This window comes from Danaus plexippus, chromosome 30 (genome assembly GCF_018135715.1).
Source record: "Danaus plexippus chromosome 30, MEX_DaPlex, whole genome shotgun sequence".
Lineage (NCBI taxonomy): Eukaryota > Metazoa > Arthropoda > Insecta > Lepidoptera > Nymphalidae > Danaus > Danaus plexippus.
Window position 1 is genome coordinate 1,159,865 of NC_083557.1, and position 13,991 is coordinate 1,173,855.

The 13,991-nt window shown below is 28.8% G+C and overlaps 1 protein-coding gene across 2 annotated transcripts in view; it reads left to right on the plus strand.

Moving 5' to 3' along the window:
• Nucleotides 1–13,991, plus strand: part of LOC116776478 (scavenger receptor class B member 1-like) — a 46,361-nt gene that overhangs the window by 18,572 nt on the left and 13,798 nt on the right. For both annotated transcript variants that reach the window (XM_061525471.1, XM_061525470.1), the window contains exons 2-3: nucleotides 11,635–11,726; nucleotides 12,297–12,460. In XM_061525471.1, coding sequence (XP_061381455.1) covers nucleotides 11,635–11,726; nucleotides 12,297–12,460 — 256 coding nt within the window. The remainder of the gene's footprint in view (nucleotides 1–11,634; nucleotides 11,727–12,296; nucleotides 12,461–13,991) is intronic.

Genomic DNA, 13,991 nt, shown 5'->3' on the forward strand with positions numbered 1-13,991 from the left:
CCTCTGTGTATGTCTTTTTTTAGTTTAGGATCTATGTCTGAACACGTCATAGCATCCAAGATCCAAGGTAGGCTCCTCATCATGATATTTTCAGATTTTTCCTCATTGAAATCTTCTACTAATACATCATTATAGCTCTCAGTTAAAATTCATGTGATCTGAACATTAATATTTGATTTTACTATATTTAAAAAAATATATTATATTCCTATAGATTTATAAATAATATACATAAGGAAATATATTTTGATTAGCTAAAAAATAGATCATTAATTTGAATAATTAAAAATATCTTCGTTAAACATTAGGTATATTAGTGTTCCTAAACAGATATCTTAAATTTTTATTATAATTATATGTGTATGCAAAATTATTAAATGTCAATCTTTTTTCCGTATATATTTATCATAAGTTCCGATAATACACACGAGGCGTTCCACGTTTCTATAGTACTACGTTACTACGTTAACACTACAATTTGATAGGATTTAAGATTTATACATTATTTAACTATTAACGCTCCGTATGTAGGGTAGTCGTGGTGGCCTGGAGGTTTTAAGCCCCGCCTCTCATACGTGAGGGCGCGGGTTCGAAACCTGGCAAGTACCAATGTGATCTCTTCCGAGTCATATGTACTTTCTAAGAGTATTTAGACACCACTGACGGACGGTGAGGGAGAACATCGTGAGGAAACCTGGACTTATGATTATCAAAGTATGAAATCGCCAACCCGTCTTGAGCAAGCGAGGTGATTAATGCTCTAACCTTCTCCATGTGAGAAGAGGCCTTTGCTCAGCAGCGGGCTCCGATAGGCTGATGAATTTGCGGTGAGCGTATAGTAATGTTAAGTAACTATTTTGAAGAAAATCAATACTGTATTTTGCTAAAAAAATTGATTTATAAGTTATAATATTATAATTTAAATTTTTAACTTTATTCATAGCAAAACAATTTTATGTCTCTTTTTTTTTATTTATGGATTAATTTGCATATATTAAAAATGCCTTATTTGAATATTTTTAAAAAATAATTACGGTGATTACGACGTAAACATAGTTTAGTAGCAAACAAAACCGGGTTAACATCTTTTTTGAATTTTATTCTTATATATATATAAATATGTATAATAAATAATTAATTTATGATAATACACACATGTTCTACGTTAATAAAATTTATAATTAAATAATTTTTTTTCTGTTAACATTAATTGCGTTATACTGAGTACCAAATGTAGTTTTTAATAAAAAAGTAATATTTAATTACAACAATTAAAAATCTTGAATATCAAAGCTTGGATCGGCGCTTGATCTTTACCACAAGACAAGTCTGTTTAACCAAACTACAAACGAATAAGCTCCCGTATTTATTTTAACAATATTTACGTGATCGTATTATTTCTTTATTTATTTATTTATGTACCAAGAGTTAAAAAATTTGTTACAAAAGGAGAGTGATGTACAAAGGATAACTTATATCTTAAAAGAGATCACTACCAGAAACCCTATTGATAAAGGAAACCGGATGAGAAAGCGTGGAGTAGGTACAATAAAAATAGAGAAGGAAAAAAAATAAAGAATAAAGAGATTTATATATAAGTAAACAAAAAAATATATATAGATTACTTAGGTATATCAATGAAAAACTGGTAACGCGGCGTATTTAGTTCAACGATGGTAACATTTGGTAAGAAAATCGACATATACTATATGAGCTAGACAGCGCGGCATGTAACAAATTTATATTAAAAAAATATTATTAATATAATGGAATATATTTTTTCGGATACTAAGAATATTACTACGGATAAGTACCCTGTCATCTCGCCCTCGTGATAAGGGTTTCTGTACAGGAACCGAAATGTCTGGATCACGTATACGAAAGACTTAGCCTCACTTAACAAGTACACGTAAAAATCTTTGATATCGTTACCTTATAAACAATTATTACATTGCAGACTTCTAGATAATTCTATAGTTGTAACTTATCTACTATGACAGTGTTTAAAAATATATTTAATTCGATGTATACAATAAACATATGTCAATGGAAAAATACATTTTTTATAGCGAGAGAAAGCAACGTCACTGTTTTAGAATCATTATCTTCTTGTATAGTAAGTAAATAATATTGGTTCCAAAGTTTCTCGATACATAGACGTTTGTCTTAAATACTACATGTTCATATATATATATATATATATATATATATATATATATATATATATCACAGTGATGTTTTAAATAAAACGATAAACAGTTAAGCTAAATTCAATAAACCGGTAATGCGCTTCCGTGTTATGGAAAACTTTGGAAAATTTTTAAATAAACATACACACAATTATAATTTATATGTAAGTATATATATACTTTTATATAAAGAAGATAATATTTAATATAAAACAAGAAAAATATGGACATTTCATTTCTGTACACGTTTATATTGATTTTAACAAACAGACACACATGCGTGCTTTACATTTAGTTACGTAACAATATTATATGTAAGTCATTATATATATATATCATCACAACTTAGATTAATCTAAACATTGAACGTTTTATTTAACTAATGAACTAATATCCTTACTATAAGTTTCGTCATACTGAATATGGAGCGTTCGTTCGTGTAGCTTACTCGATACTATCCTATGAGAAGTTTTATTAATGAAATACTGGATTATCTCTGTATAGCGTTACGGTTTGACTCATGGTTAGATAACAGGAAATATATTTTTTTACTACGCAGTCATCTTAACTTAGTTAAATGTTTGAGTTCATTCTCGATCTTATCAGCATAACTTATCATTTAACAAAAAACCTGTCGGTAATTTATAATTTTTCGTTATGACAAGTAATTTAATATATATATATTCCTCTCTAATCTCTGTCCATTCTGATTGAAAAATAAAATAACCGAGAGTTATAAAAAACTGAGAACAATAGAATTATGTGTGTATTGAGTGAAGCTATCCATTAATTATTACGAAAAAAAAAACATTGAACAGGTTGCTTGTACGTAATATTTATTATAAATCATCATCATCATCAGCCTACAGGAGCCCGCTGCTGAGCAAAGGCCTCTTCTCACACGGAGAAGGTTAGAGCATTAATCACCACGCTCGCTCAAGACGGGTTGGCGATTTCAATCTTATAATTTGAAATTATAAGACCAGGTTTCCTCACGATGTTTTCCTTCACCGTCCGTCAGTGGTGTCTAAATACTCTTAGAAATCAATTTTATTATCAATACATAATAATTATATAAAAAAATTTAAGGGTACTTTCATTTAAATAACAAATTCATTCAAACTATATACACATTAGCTATACCCGTGACTTTGTCCGCAATTATATTTGTTTTTATTAGGAAAATCTTACTATTTTTTACAATTAAAATTGCCAGTCCGGCCACAGTCAGTCATTAATACGTCCTCGATTAATATAAAGATAGTAAAGATTTAACTAAGATATATTTTTATGAGCTCTAAGATCAGTGTTTAAGCAACATACTATGACGTTGTTAATATAACGTACAATACAGACGAAGTCGCGGGTTACAGCTATGTATTCTGATAATATTTTAAAATATAATATAGTTATGATGTCATCAGAGTAGTTTTAGTATTCCAGTTAAAATTTTAATTTAAATGCTCGCTGTTTGTCTCGTTTAATATAATGAATAGGTTATGCCCACGTGGTACAATATATATTATTTATAACATAATAAATTAGGATTCATATAACCGGTCCAAAACCGATCGAACATCGGCCCGAAACCGATTATATAAAGACCGATTAAATGCCAAAGTTGAAATCATACTTCATAGTGTTAATGCTTAAAGAATTATTGGATTTTTGAAATTATTTAATAAAAAAAAGTAATACTTCTAATAATTTAAGTATACGACAAATTTAAATGAAAAAAAAAAAAAAATTTTGACACCTTTCCATATTTCCATTTACAACGAAATATTTTATGATATGTATATATATATAAATTAAAGATAAATAAATTTAGTTTTAAAAAAAATCCAAATTTCTGAATTATTTTATTTAAAAATGAGATGAACAGCAGTAATTATATCGTCTGAATGTTTGCACACATAGTTAGCTATAACTGTCTCTTTGTTAAAAATAACATATTCTTATACAACTTTAAATGAAATTAAAAACATCGTTTTAACCGCGTTCCGTATAGTGAACAGGATCCTTACTGTTTGTTGAATTTAATTACAATCAAAAAAATTATAATTTGTTTATCTCTGTCTTAATTACTTAGCAGTTAGAGAAAAACATTGAAAAAAAAAACATATCCAGGAGATCTAACCTCGCCTATTAAAGCAGAGTAAATCAATAAATATGAAAAGAACTTTATATACTAATCATTATAAGAAGATTTTTTATATAAATGAAGTAAAAATACTCATTTTGTAGTTTCTATTTAGATAGTTGAATGATAAATGTTGACTGGCTGACCAGTAGTTCAAACTTAGGATAATCACACTACAAATGCTTCGTGTGTAGTGTTACGAATAAAGTTGTAGTGAGATCTAAGAGTTTAACGAGCATTCATTAAAATAAAACTAACTTATATTTATAAGATTTACTATACGAATTTTATTATTTTAAAAACTTAATAATACCGACGTCTCGGTTACTTTTTAGCAACCGCGATCACGGGCGGACGAGACGTCGGGATCATGTTGTTTTAATAAAAACAAAATACGCGTTGTAAATCATAAAAAAATATTAGTTTTATTTAATAAACATGTGTTAAGCGTACTACTATAACAGTCATTGATGTATCCGTATAAACGTCTGTCGGCGATTTTATTATTATAAGTAATTATCATAAAAAAACAGTTTGACAGGAACCGGATATATTGTTTATAATTAAAAAAACGAATCGACTCGTCACAATTAAGTTATTGATTAATGAACTTAAGATAAATTTAAGATTTTATATACAAAGAAAAACGAACATTTATGTAAATAAAGAAAATACTAGTGTGTTTAAAATTATTTAAATTCTATTCGGATATAATCATTCAATAAGTTATATATAACACCTAGAAACTAAAGTATGAAAAAAAAAACTGTTCAAATAACAAATAATAATGATGATATGACTTCTTTATATATAATTAATATTAAAAATTGATAATAATTTATTGCATCTTTTAAATTTTTTAATATACCGTCAAAAACATGTAGTTACCATATTTTTCATCAAACGTAATCTTCAATTAAATTGTTATATATATACAAAAGTTTAATATTATGTTCCAAACAATTCGTTATTATACTAATATTTAAATTAATTGCAATTAAATTAGGTATAAAAAAAATTTTTTTTCGATATAGATAAATAGAAAAACACTATCAAATAAATAACTAGATAACAAAAATTTTTATTAGCATAAGACACGTTCGTTTTAACATCAAAAAAAATTAATAACTTGCGACACTAATAACATCAAAATATTAAAAAAATATATATACTAACGAACCTCTAATTTATAATCAAACCTGTGATCCCGAAATCATCATCATCATCAGCCTATAGGAGCCCGCTGCTGAGCAAAGGCCTCTTCTCACATGGAGAAGGTTAGAGCATTAATCACCACGCTTGCTCAAGACGGGTTGGCGATTTTACTCTTATAATTTGAAATTATAAGTCCAGGTTTCCTCACGATGTTCTCCCTCACCGTCCGTCAGTGGTGTCTAAATACTCTTAGAAAGTACATATGACTCAGAAGAGATCCCATTGGTACTTACCAGGTTTCGAACCCGCGCCCTCACGTATGAGAAACGTTCCTTTAACCTCCAGGCCGCCACGATTTCGATCCCGAAATAAAAATAACATAATTATTTAATGAAAAAAAATAAAAAATTTTCATTCAAATAAAATTATCATTCAAAAGTCATTAACATGTGTACACATAAAATATAATAAGGAATTTTCTTAACTAAATATCAATATTTAAATATTAATCTTCGATAGATCAGGTTTTATAGAAAATGCTCAACAAACAGACACACACGTGAACATGGCGGACACGTGACCACTGTCAATAATTAATTTAATGTATGTAATTATGTTAATTACTTGTTATAAGTGTTTCAGTAGAACTAGTGTTATATAATGCCAGTTAAATAGCTGTCGGTTAGGAAAAAACAATAAACTGTAAAAAATATACCAAGTCCTTAATAGTTATAGCCGTGCCCGTGACATCGTATGTTTTGTTATAACGTCAGATGTATAGTATTTTATTATATACAGACACCCTAATCGTTTTTAATTTGTAAATATATTGTTTCTCTTTTGCTGGGTATATATATATATATATCATCATTAGCCTATAGAAGCCCACTGCTGACCATACACCTCTTCTCACATGGAGAAGATTAGAGTATTAATCACCACGCTTGCTCAAGGCGGATTGGCGATTTCAATCTTATAATTTGATAATTATAACACCAGGTTTCCTCACGATGTTCTCCCTCACCGTCTGTCAGTAGTGTCTAAATACTCTTAGAAAGTACATATGATTAGAAAAAGATCGCATTGGCACTTGCCAGGTTTCGAACCCGCGCCCTCACGTGTGGGACGCGGTCCTTAACCTCCAGGCCACAACGACTATATATATATATATATATATATGTATATTTATTTCAGTGAGAAATGTCTACAATATAATGTCTAAATTTAGAGTTATGTGTTATATTTTTGTATCTGTTGCGATTTCTTTATAAATTTTCAAACAAAAAATCCGAATTTCAATGTTTATGAGATAATGTGTGATACATTTTTAATAGTCGTATTTATTTCTACATATGCATATTTAAAGTCGTCTGTGAGGTATTTTTTCCTTATTTCTGCTAAATTAATATAATTAATTTGAAGATATAACAACAGTTTTTATGCAAATATATGTATGTACAATCGAATATTAATGAAAGTAAAATAAGATTATATTACGTATGTTATGTATGTATATTTTATATTTCTGGTGTTCCGCTGTATCTATTAACGAGGTGATATTAATTTATGTAGTTTGTTACGATTATTTTTATGTATTGAAATAATATATATATATATATATATATATATATAGTAGGATAAAATGTACTCGAAACACCCTTATTTCAATGTTGGGAAAATCCGCCTTAGAATCATCGTTAGATAACGAAAGGATTACGTAGATCTCTCCTAAGACGGTAGAGGTAACCGGTCAGGTTTAGGGGCTAGTTCTGGACATACCTCTCCAGCATCTCCTTGTCGTCAGAGGAAACTGACATATCTTTTTCCTCAATATTAAAATATCTCAAATATTCAAAGCTAATACATGAGATAATCATCTATACACATTTAATAAGAAACTTAATTTTAATTATGTTAAGTGAGTTTAAAGTAACAATTTAAATTGTTCCTTAGTAACGATTACATTACAAGAACGTTGATCGCTTACGTACGTGGTGACAGTGTCTTAAAATCTCTCAGCTCATCCAAAAAAACGTAATTCAATGATACATAACAAGAAAATTATTGCTCTATATAAATAAAAACTGATAGTTTTTTTGGGGATTGCCATTTAAAATTATACAAAAAATAATACGTATTTTAAAATTACTAAGTTATATTGGTTAAGTGTGAGTGTCGTAAAATTGTAAAGGTTAAAAAACGAAAGGATTTAATTACTGAACGGTCGCGTAAAATATGTTTTTCGTTTTCGAATCCTTTTTTTCTTTAAAGATAAATTGCAAAAAATAAATTTTGCAAAACTAAAATAGAAATATTTTATATGCATAAATACTTTGTTTACAATAAAAATGTTAATTCTAAAGCGTCAACTATATTAATTTCATATATATATATAGTAATGTAGCATACAAATCGTTCGTCGTCTTATCTTTACTAAAACATGATTAAAGTTAATATTGCTTTAGTAATTAATATTGGTTAAGTTAATGATATAATGTTTTAAATTAAAATTAATGAATTTTTTTTTTCATTTAACATTTGTACGTCTGGTAGGCATAGCATTCTTAGACTTGTTGACATTTTAAAAATTGCACCATATATCTATATATATATATATAATAAAACATACCTATATCCAGACTAGATTTAAACATAAAACTATATAATGTTATAATAAGGAAGGTTTTTAAATTAAATTTAATATAATATTGTAACACATAATCCACTTTCTGATGTCGGATAAAATATTGAAAATATAGAAATTAAATAATCGCAGCATCAATATGGAAAATTCCATTCAATCTGCCTATGTTTTTATAACCAGACGCGTTCGCGAGATCAATTGTAACATACAAATCATCTGTGAGATTGTCCGTTAGTTATATATACGAACTAAAGTATGTCTGTACGTTTATTGTCCATAGAACTTCTCAATATACGTACATAGAATTGATCTCGTTAGCATATCTATTTAAAATTTTTTTCGTGACACAAGCAGAACCATCAAACAGACAAGTATGATATTATGGGAGTGCAAAACAACGACTAAAGTAATTAATATTAATGATTTACATAAAAAACACAATCTACAGTAAAACTTATACCTTTTTATATCGCCGAAGACTAAATCGCTACCAGTTTTATTTGTCTAGACTTATATTTTAATGTCAAAATATATATTTTTATAAGATTATATATATGTACTCTACAGAATTTATTTTAAATATATACCTACAATATTTTAACACAGATATCAAGATGAATGTAAAAAAAATGTATTAATGTATCAAAGAGGAATTTCGTCAGTATTTTTCCATAAACATAACCGCGGTCCGATGCGGATTTCGTTTAATGTTAAGACGTGTTTTTTAAGTCCCAACGGTTCATAACAACATAATAACACGTAACATTTGAAATAACAAAAAAACAATCAATGCTTGTAGATATTATATTTTGTTACTATATAATTATTATTTTTTAATTAAAGTTAGTGAAAAATTAACTATCATTTCTCTCGTTTAGATATAATTGAAGTGGTTTTAAATATAAACAACTTGTAGTAAGGATGCTGACCGGCTAAAACCGGATTTAACTGGTCGGTTACATCAAAATCATTCTATCGTATAATTAGATTAATCTGACTGGGAATGTCACATGCAATATATTAGGTTTATATATATATTATTAGTGTAACAGAAGTATCCTACGAATATATAAAGTAGTTTGAGCTGTGTTGACTGGACTTAACTTAACCAAAATAACTTGCAATACATTACGCTTCCCACAAGTTTGAATTCTAACAGCATACGGAGAGTTAATAGTTCATCTTATGAACGTATTAACGTAGTATCGAATGAGAAACGTGGAACGCTTCGTGCGTAGTGACGATGGATTTTTCGTTAAACATACACCTGTCCTTATTTTTTAAGAATAAATTTATCCAACACCTTGGATTCCAGGTTAAAAATATTATGTCTCAACTGCAAGATCTGGAAACATACAATAAATCGATAAAAACAATATGTCAATTAAAATTATTATTTAAATGAAAGAACTTTATTTCAATATTTATAAAAACAAAAAGTTCGATAACATATAAAACTTTTTTTTTGTTTTTATTTTTTTTTTCACACGACATTGTGCCTTTACGTGCTTTTAAGTCACAACATAACAATTATTTTTTATAATTATTTTACATGATATTAACTCAAACGATTCCTAACAAAAACTTGTGGCTTCATTAATACATTCATCTCGTTCATTACCTTTAATAGTAAGTTACATTTAATAACAAAACAAGTTAGTAGTTTTCCGCTGTTTTTTACCTTTTTTCAAAATGCAAATCTTTTATAATGACCGCCGTCATGGCTGTGGAATATATTTTTTATGTAGTTCACGTGCGTTGGATGTCAGTGAACCCCGAAACGGCTGGACCGATTTGCATGAATTTTATATGCATTTGTCTGACGACCCAAATGGTTTAGATTCACATCTCAACCCGGTAGATGGCGCTATCTGTACATAGGTTATTTAAAATTTAAAGCCTGCGACTTAGGTTATTATATGTATTTTTTAACATACTTTATACATGTCTGTGGCGATTTCCAACCCGTACTGGTTCACATATACCGATCAAAGACAATCGCGAGTTTTATTCATTTAAATGAAACTAATATTCTTCGGATATAATACGCGTGATTTATATTTTTATAAAACTACATACTCCCGACGTTTAGGTTACTTTTCAGCAACCGTGATCAAGGGCAGACGAGATGTGAGTACTCTATACATTTCTGTGAACCCAGTTCCGATGTTTTTGCGGACGTAGCTGGAGGCCAAAACTAGTAAATATAATTAATCAATAAAGGTCAAATCGTAAGTTTCGCGAATATTCTGACAGTGTTTCGATTCGCATCAAACGCTGTAATGACGCATATGTAATAATTATTGCTGTTTTTTGTAACCCGATGTAATTTATATAAAAAACCCCTTTGTTTTTTGTTATTAACTCACGCCTTATACTTAATGTTTTTTATAACACAGCTGTGGTATACCCTTCGTTACTTTTAATTGAACTCAAATAACTCAGTATAACTCATTGTAACTCAATATTTTTAAAGTGAATTCATATAATGTATTTATAGGAGAGAGATTAGTTTGATCGAGTCTTATTATTTTCTGATTGTTTCATGATATATCTTTAATTGTCTCCCAAATTATAAAATTTTTGTTGCATATATTTTTTTCGGTTATTAAATTTTCGTTAGCCAACAGGTCGTTAGTCATAATCAAGTAGGTATTAGTTCAATTACAGAATGAAAAAATTTACACCTATTGATATAAAAAAATAATGTTTTATTTTTAATTTTTTTTTTTAAATAGTTTCATATAATTTTTAAATAATAATTTTATGTTTAAATTCTTGCTACTATATTAGTAGTAGTAGTAGTAGTTCATGATTAAACAATTTTAAACCTTATCATCTTTACTACAAACGGTATATTGGACAGTGCTTGACTGTCACCCCATCCGTGTGAAGGTGGAAATTAAGTGGCAGGTGGTGAACGTACTGTCTCAGTAACTTATTCACTCTTATCTTGAAGACGCCCAAATTATAACTCGAGGGAAACGCAGACGACGGCTAACTGTTCCAATTTTCATTCCAATCTAAGATGTTTTGATTGAGACGTGATTATTTATATTTGGCATTCGTTTAAACTGACAGTATTCCGTTTTAATTAAAACCAAAACGAATGAGAAACATATGATTGTAATGAAAGTTGATTAATAAAAATTACAAACACTACGATATATTAATTAAAAAATGAATTTAATTTGAGTATAATGTATACGTAAACCAGACATGGCGTATGAAAGTAACAAATAATGTTATTTAAATATATAATAGTCTAACAAAGTTTAAAATCATATATGATTTTAATTAAGAATAATGATAACTATATCTTATAAAACAATTCATAGCAGACTACCCTCTTGTTAATTAGACACTACTTATTTTGGTTATAAATTTTTTATCAAGATGAGATTTCAGTCTCACAAGAAACATCTGCTCTAAACCCCATACAACTAATGGGGTAGTTCTAACACAATGTAGCTGTACTTAGATTCCATACATTTTCCCTCAAGGTCTCTTCATCTTATTCGTCGTCGGCTTCTTGTCTCTCATCACCGGTCTCCTGATATGTTTCCTTCATCCATACGACGCGATCTTCCGATGGGTAAGTGTTTTATAAATAAAGCCAGATAACCTGATGATAAGTCCTATTATACATAAAAATAATATATATATATATATATTGTCTTTTTTAAGTATTCAGTTATATTTAAATAATCGTGTTTTGTGAGTGCTAAAGCGATTCTTTTTTATCGATTTTTACTTTTATTCGTAACTCCTTCCTCATTCATAATCGATCAGAGAGGGGCTATTAATATATATTGTATTGTCCTTGCCACAACCGGATTGATGAAAAAAAAATTCACGAAATAGCTGACAGTAAAATAAAATGAGTTATTATCTTATGCATTACAAGTTATTGCAAATGTTCTTCAAGAAAATGATATATAGAAACTGTAAAAATAAACGTCGATTTTTCCGAGGCATATAAAAAAATTTACATCAACGAATATTGACATTACGCTAAATCACGCCCTGACTCCGTTCGTGTTTCAGATGTATATGAGATTAAATATAATCCTCATATAATTAAATTTTAATTAAATAGGTTGTTCAAATATAATATGCTATGAATATTAGGGATTTATAAGGTAGAAACGGATTGTTCTTCCAGAAAGTCGTTATGTCAGACGGTGGTGAGATTTTCGAAATGTGGCGGAAACCGCAGGTGGAGCTGTACGCCAAAATATACTTATTCAACATAACAAACTCACACGAATACATGTCCGGTGTGGATACCAAGTTGAAAGTCCAAGAGGTCGGCCCATATGTATATAGGTGAGTTCTTAAATTGCACACCCATCACCCCACCGACCACGCCCACAACCGCTTAACATAGTCACACACATTCAACTAAACCCGTTTAAAACTAAATATTGACAATTATGTAAAATTAAAACTCTGTGAGGGTCGTAGGATAAATAATTACATAAGGAAGTTGATGAGGTATTTACGTTTAGAGATCCTTGAGATGCGGTTGTAAACCATTACAGTTTGAAAATCAGCTTTATTACTATGTTTAACAATTTTTTAAGATTTCTTATTATATGAAGAGTTAAAATTTATGCCAAGTAAATAGTTTGCAGACAATTGACATAGTCTATTCTTACAGGACCGCTTAGTTAACTAAAAACTTACAGTTTTATAGTTAATCCATGAAAAACTGTGAAACTCTCAACTTTTGTTATGACGACGCAAATTATTACTTTACGCTTTAAACCTGTTCAGTTCATATGATAAATAAATATAATTTAGTTCAAAATAGATATCAATCCATAATAATAAACATTCACATAATAAAACACATTAAAGTAACTAAAGATAAAGTTAAAATTAATTCAGTTGTAACCATTATCAAGACAATAAAATAAATAAGAATCTTCTAAAAAATAATAAAAATCTTTAAAAAAATATATTATAATTACAGAGAAAAAAAAATATAATTTTGAAAGTAAGTCCTTGCTGTCAAAAGTGGTTTGTCTTAAAACAGAAGTTGTATAAACAAAAAAAAAGTAATCCTGATATAAATCCGCGGAACCGGGTTTCTGTGTTACCTTTGTGTGTGATAGACGAACATACATTAAACGCGATCGATTTCCACTACCATTAAAGGCAGTAAACACGACCTTATAGTTACATATGCTAATATAGACATAAAATTATTTTCATCAAACGCTCTTTACATTAAATAAATTTGAGATTGTTTGTCTGTTCCTAATTATCTTTATATAAGGGTGAGCGTTTATCGCGCGTTAGATGGAAGCCCCTTAAACCTACACCTGCTTCGCAAGTTCCAGGCACTGTTGAAGCTCCTCTCCCTGCATCATGGACCCGGCACCCGCACGGTGAATCCATGGAATGCTATGAGGTTTCAAAACTCATATAGACACCGTCAATAATTAATTGATATCCCTATTAGTCCATGCACTTCGATCCATGCGATCAAATTAAAGATTTTAACTTAAAAAAAAAATACCCAAAATCTCAAAAATAACAACAAAAAAATATTCAATCATTACATTTTTTTTTATAATCTCATATCACTCTTAACAGAGCAACTAATTTTTATTTTAATTTAAATGTTACTAATGAATTTAATTCGGCATTGAAGATTTGTAATGAGTGCCAAAATTAGCATCACTCGAATGTTATAACGAATCTAATTCAAGCGACCTTGTGTTGAGAGTTTCATTAAAATTAATAAAAATCAATTGTATTTGGTATAAATTGTTATCATAAATCCACATATCAATCCAAACTAAAGCAAAACACCCACATATCCATCCAAACTAAAGCAAAACATCCACAT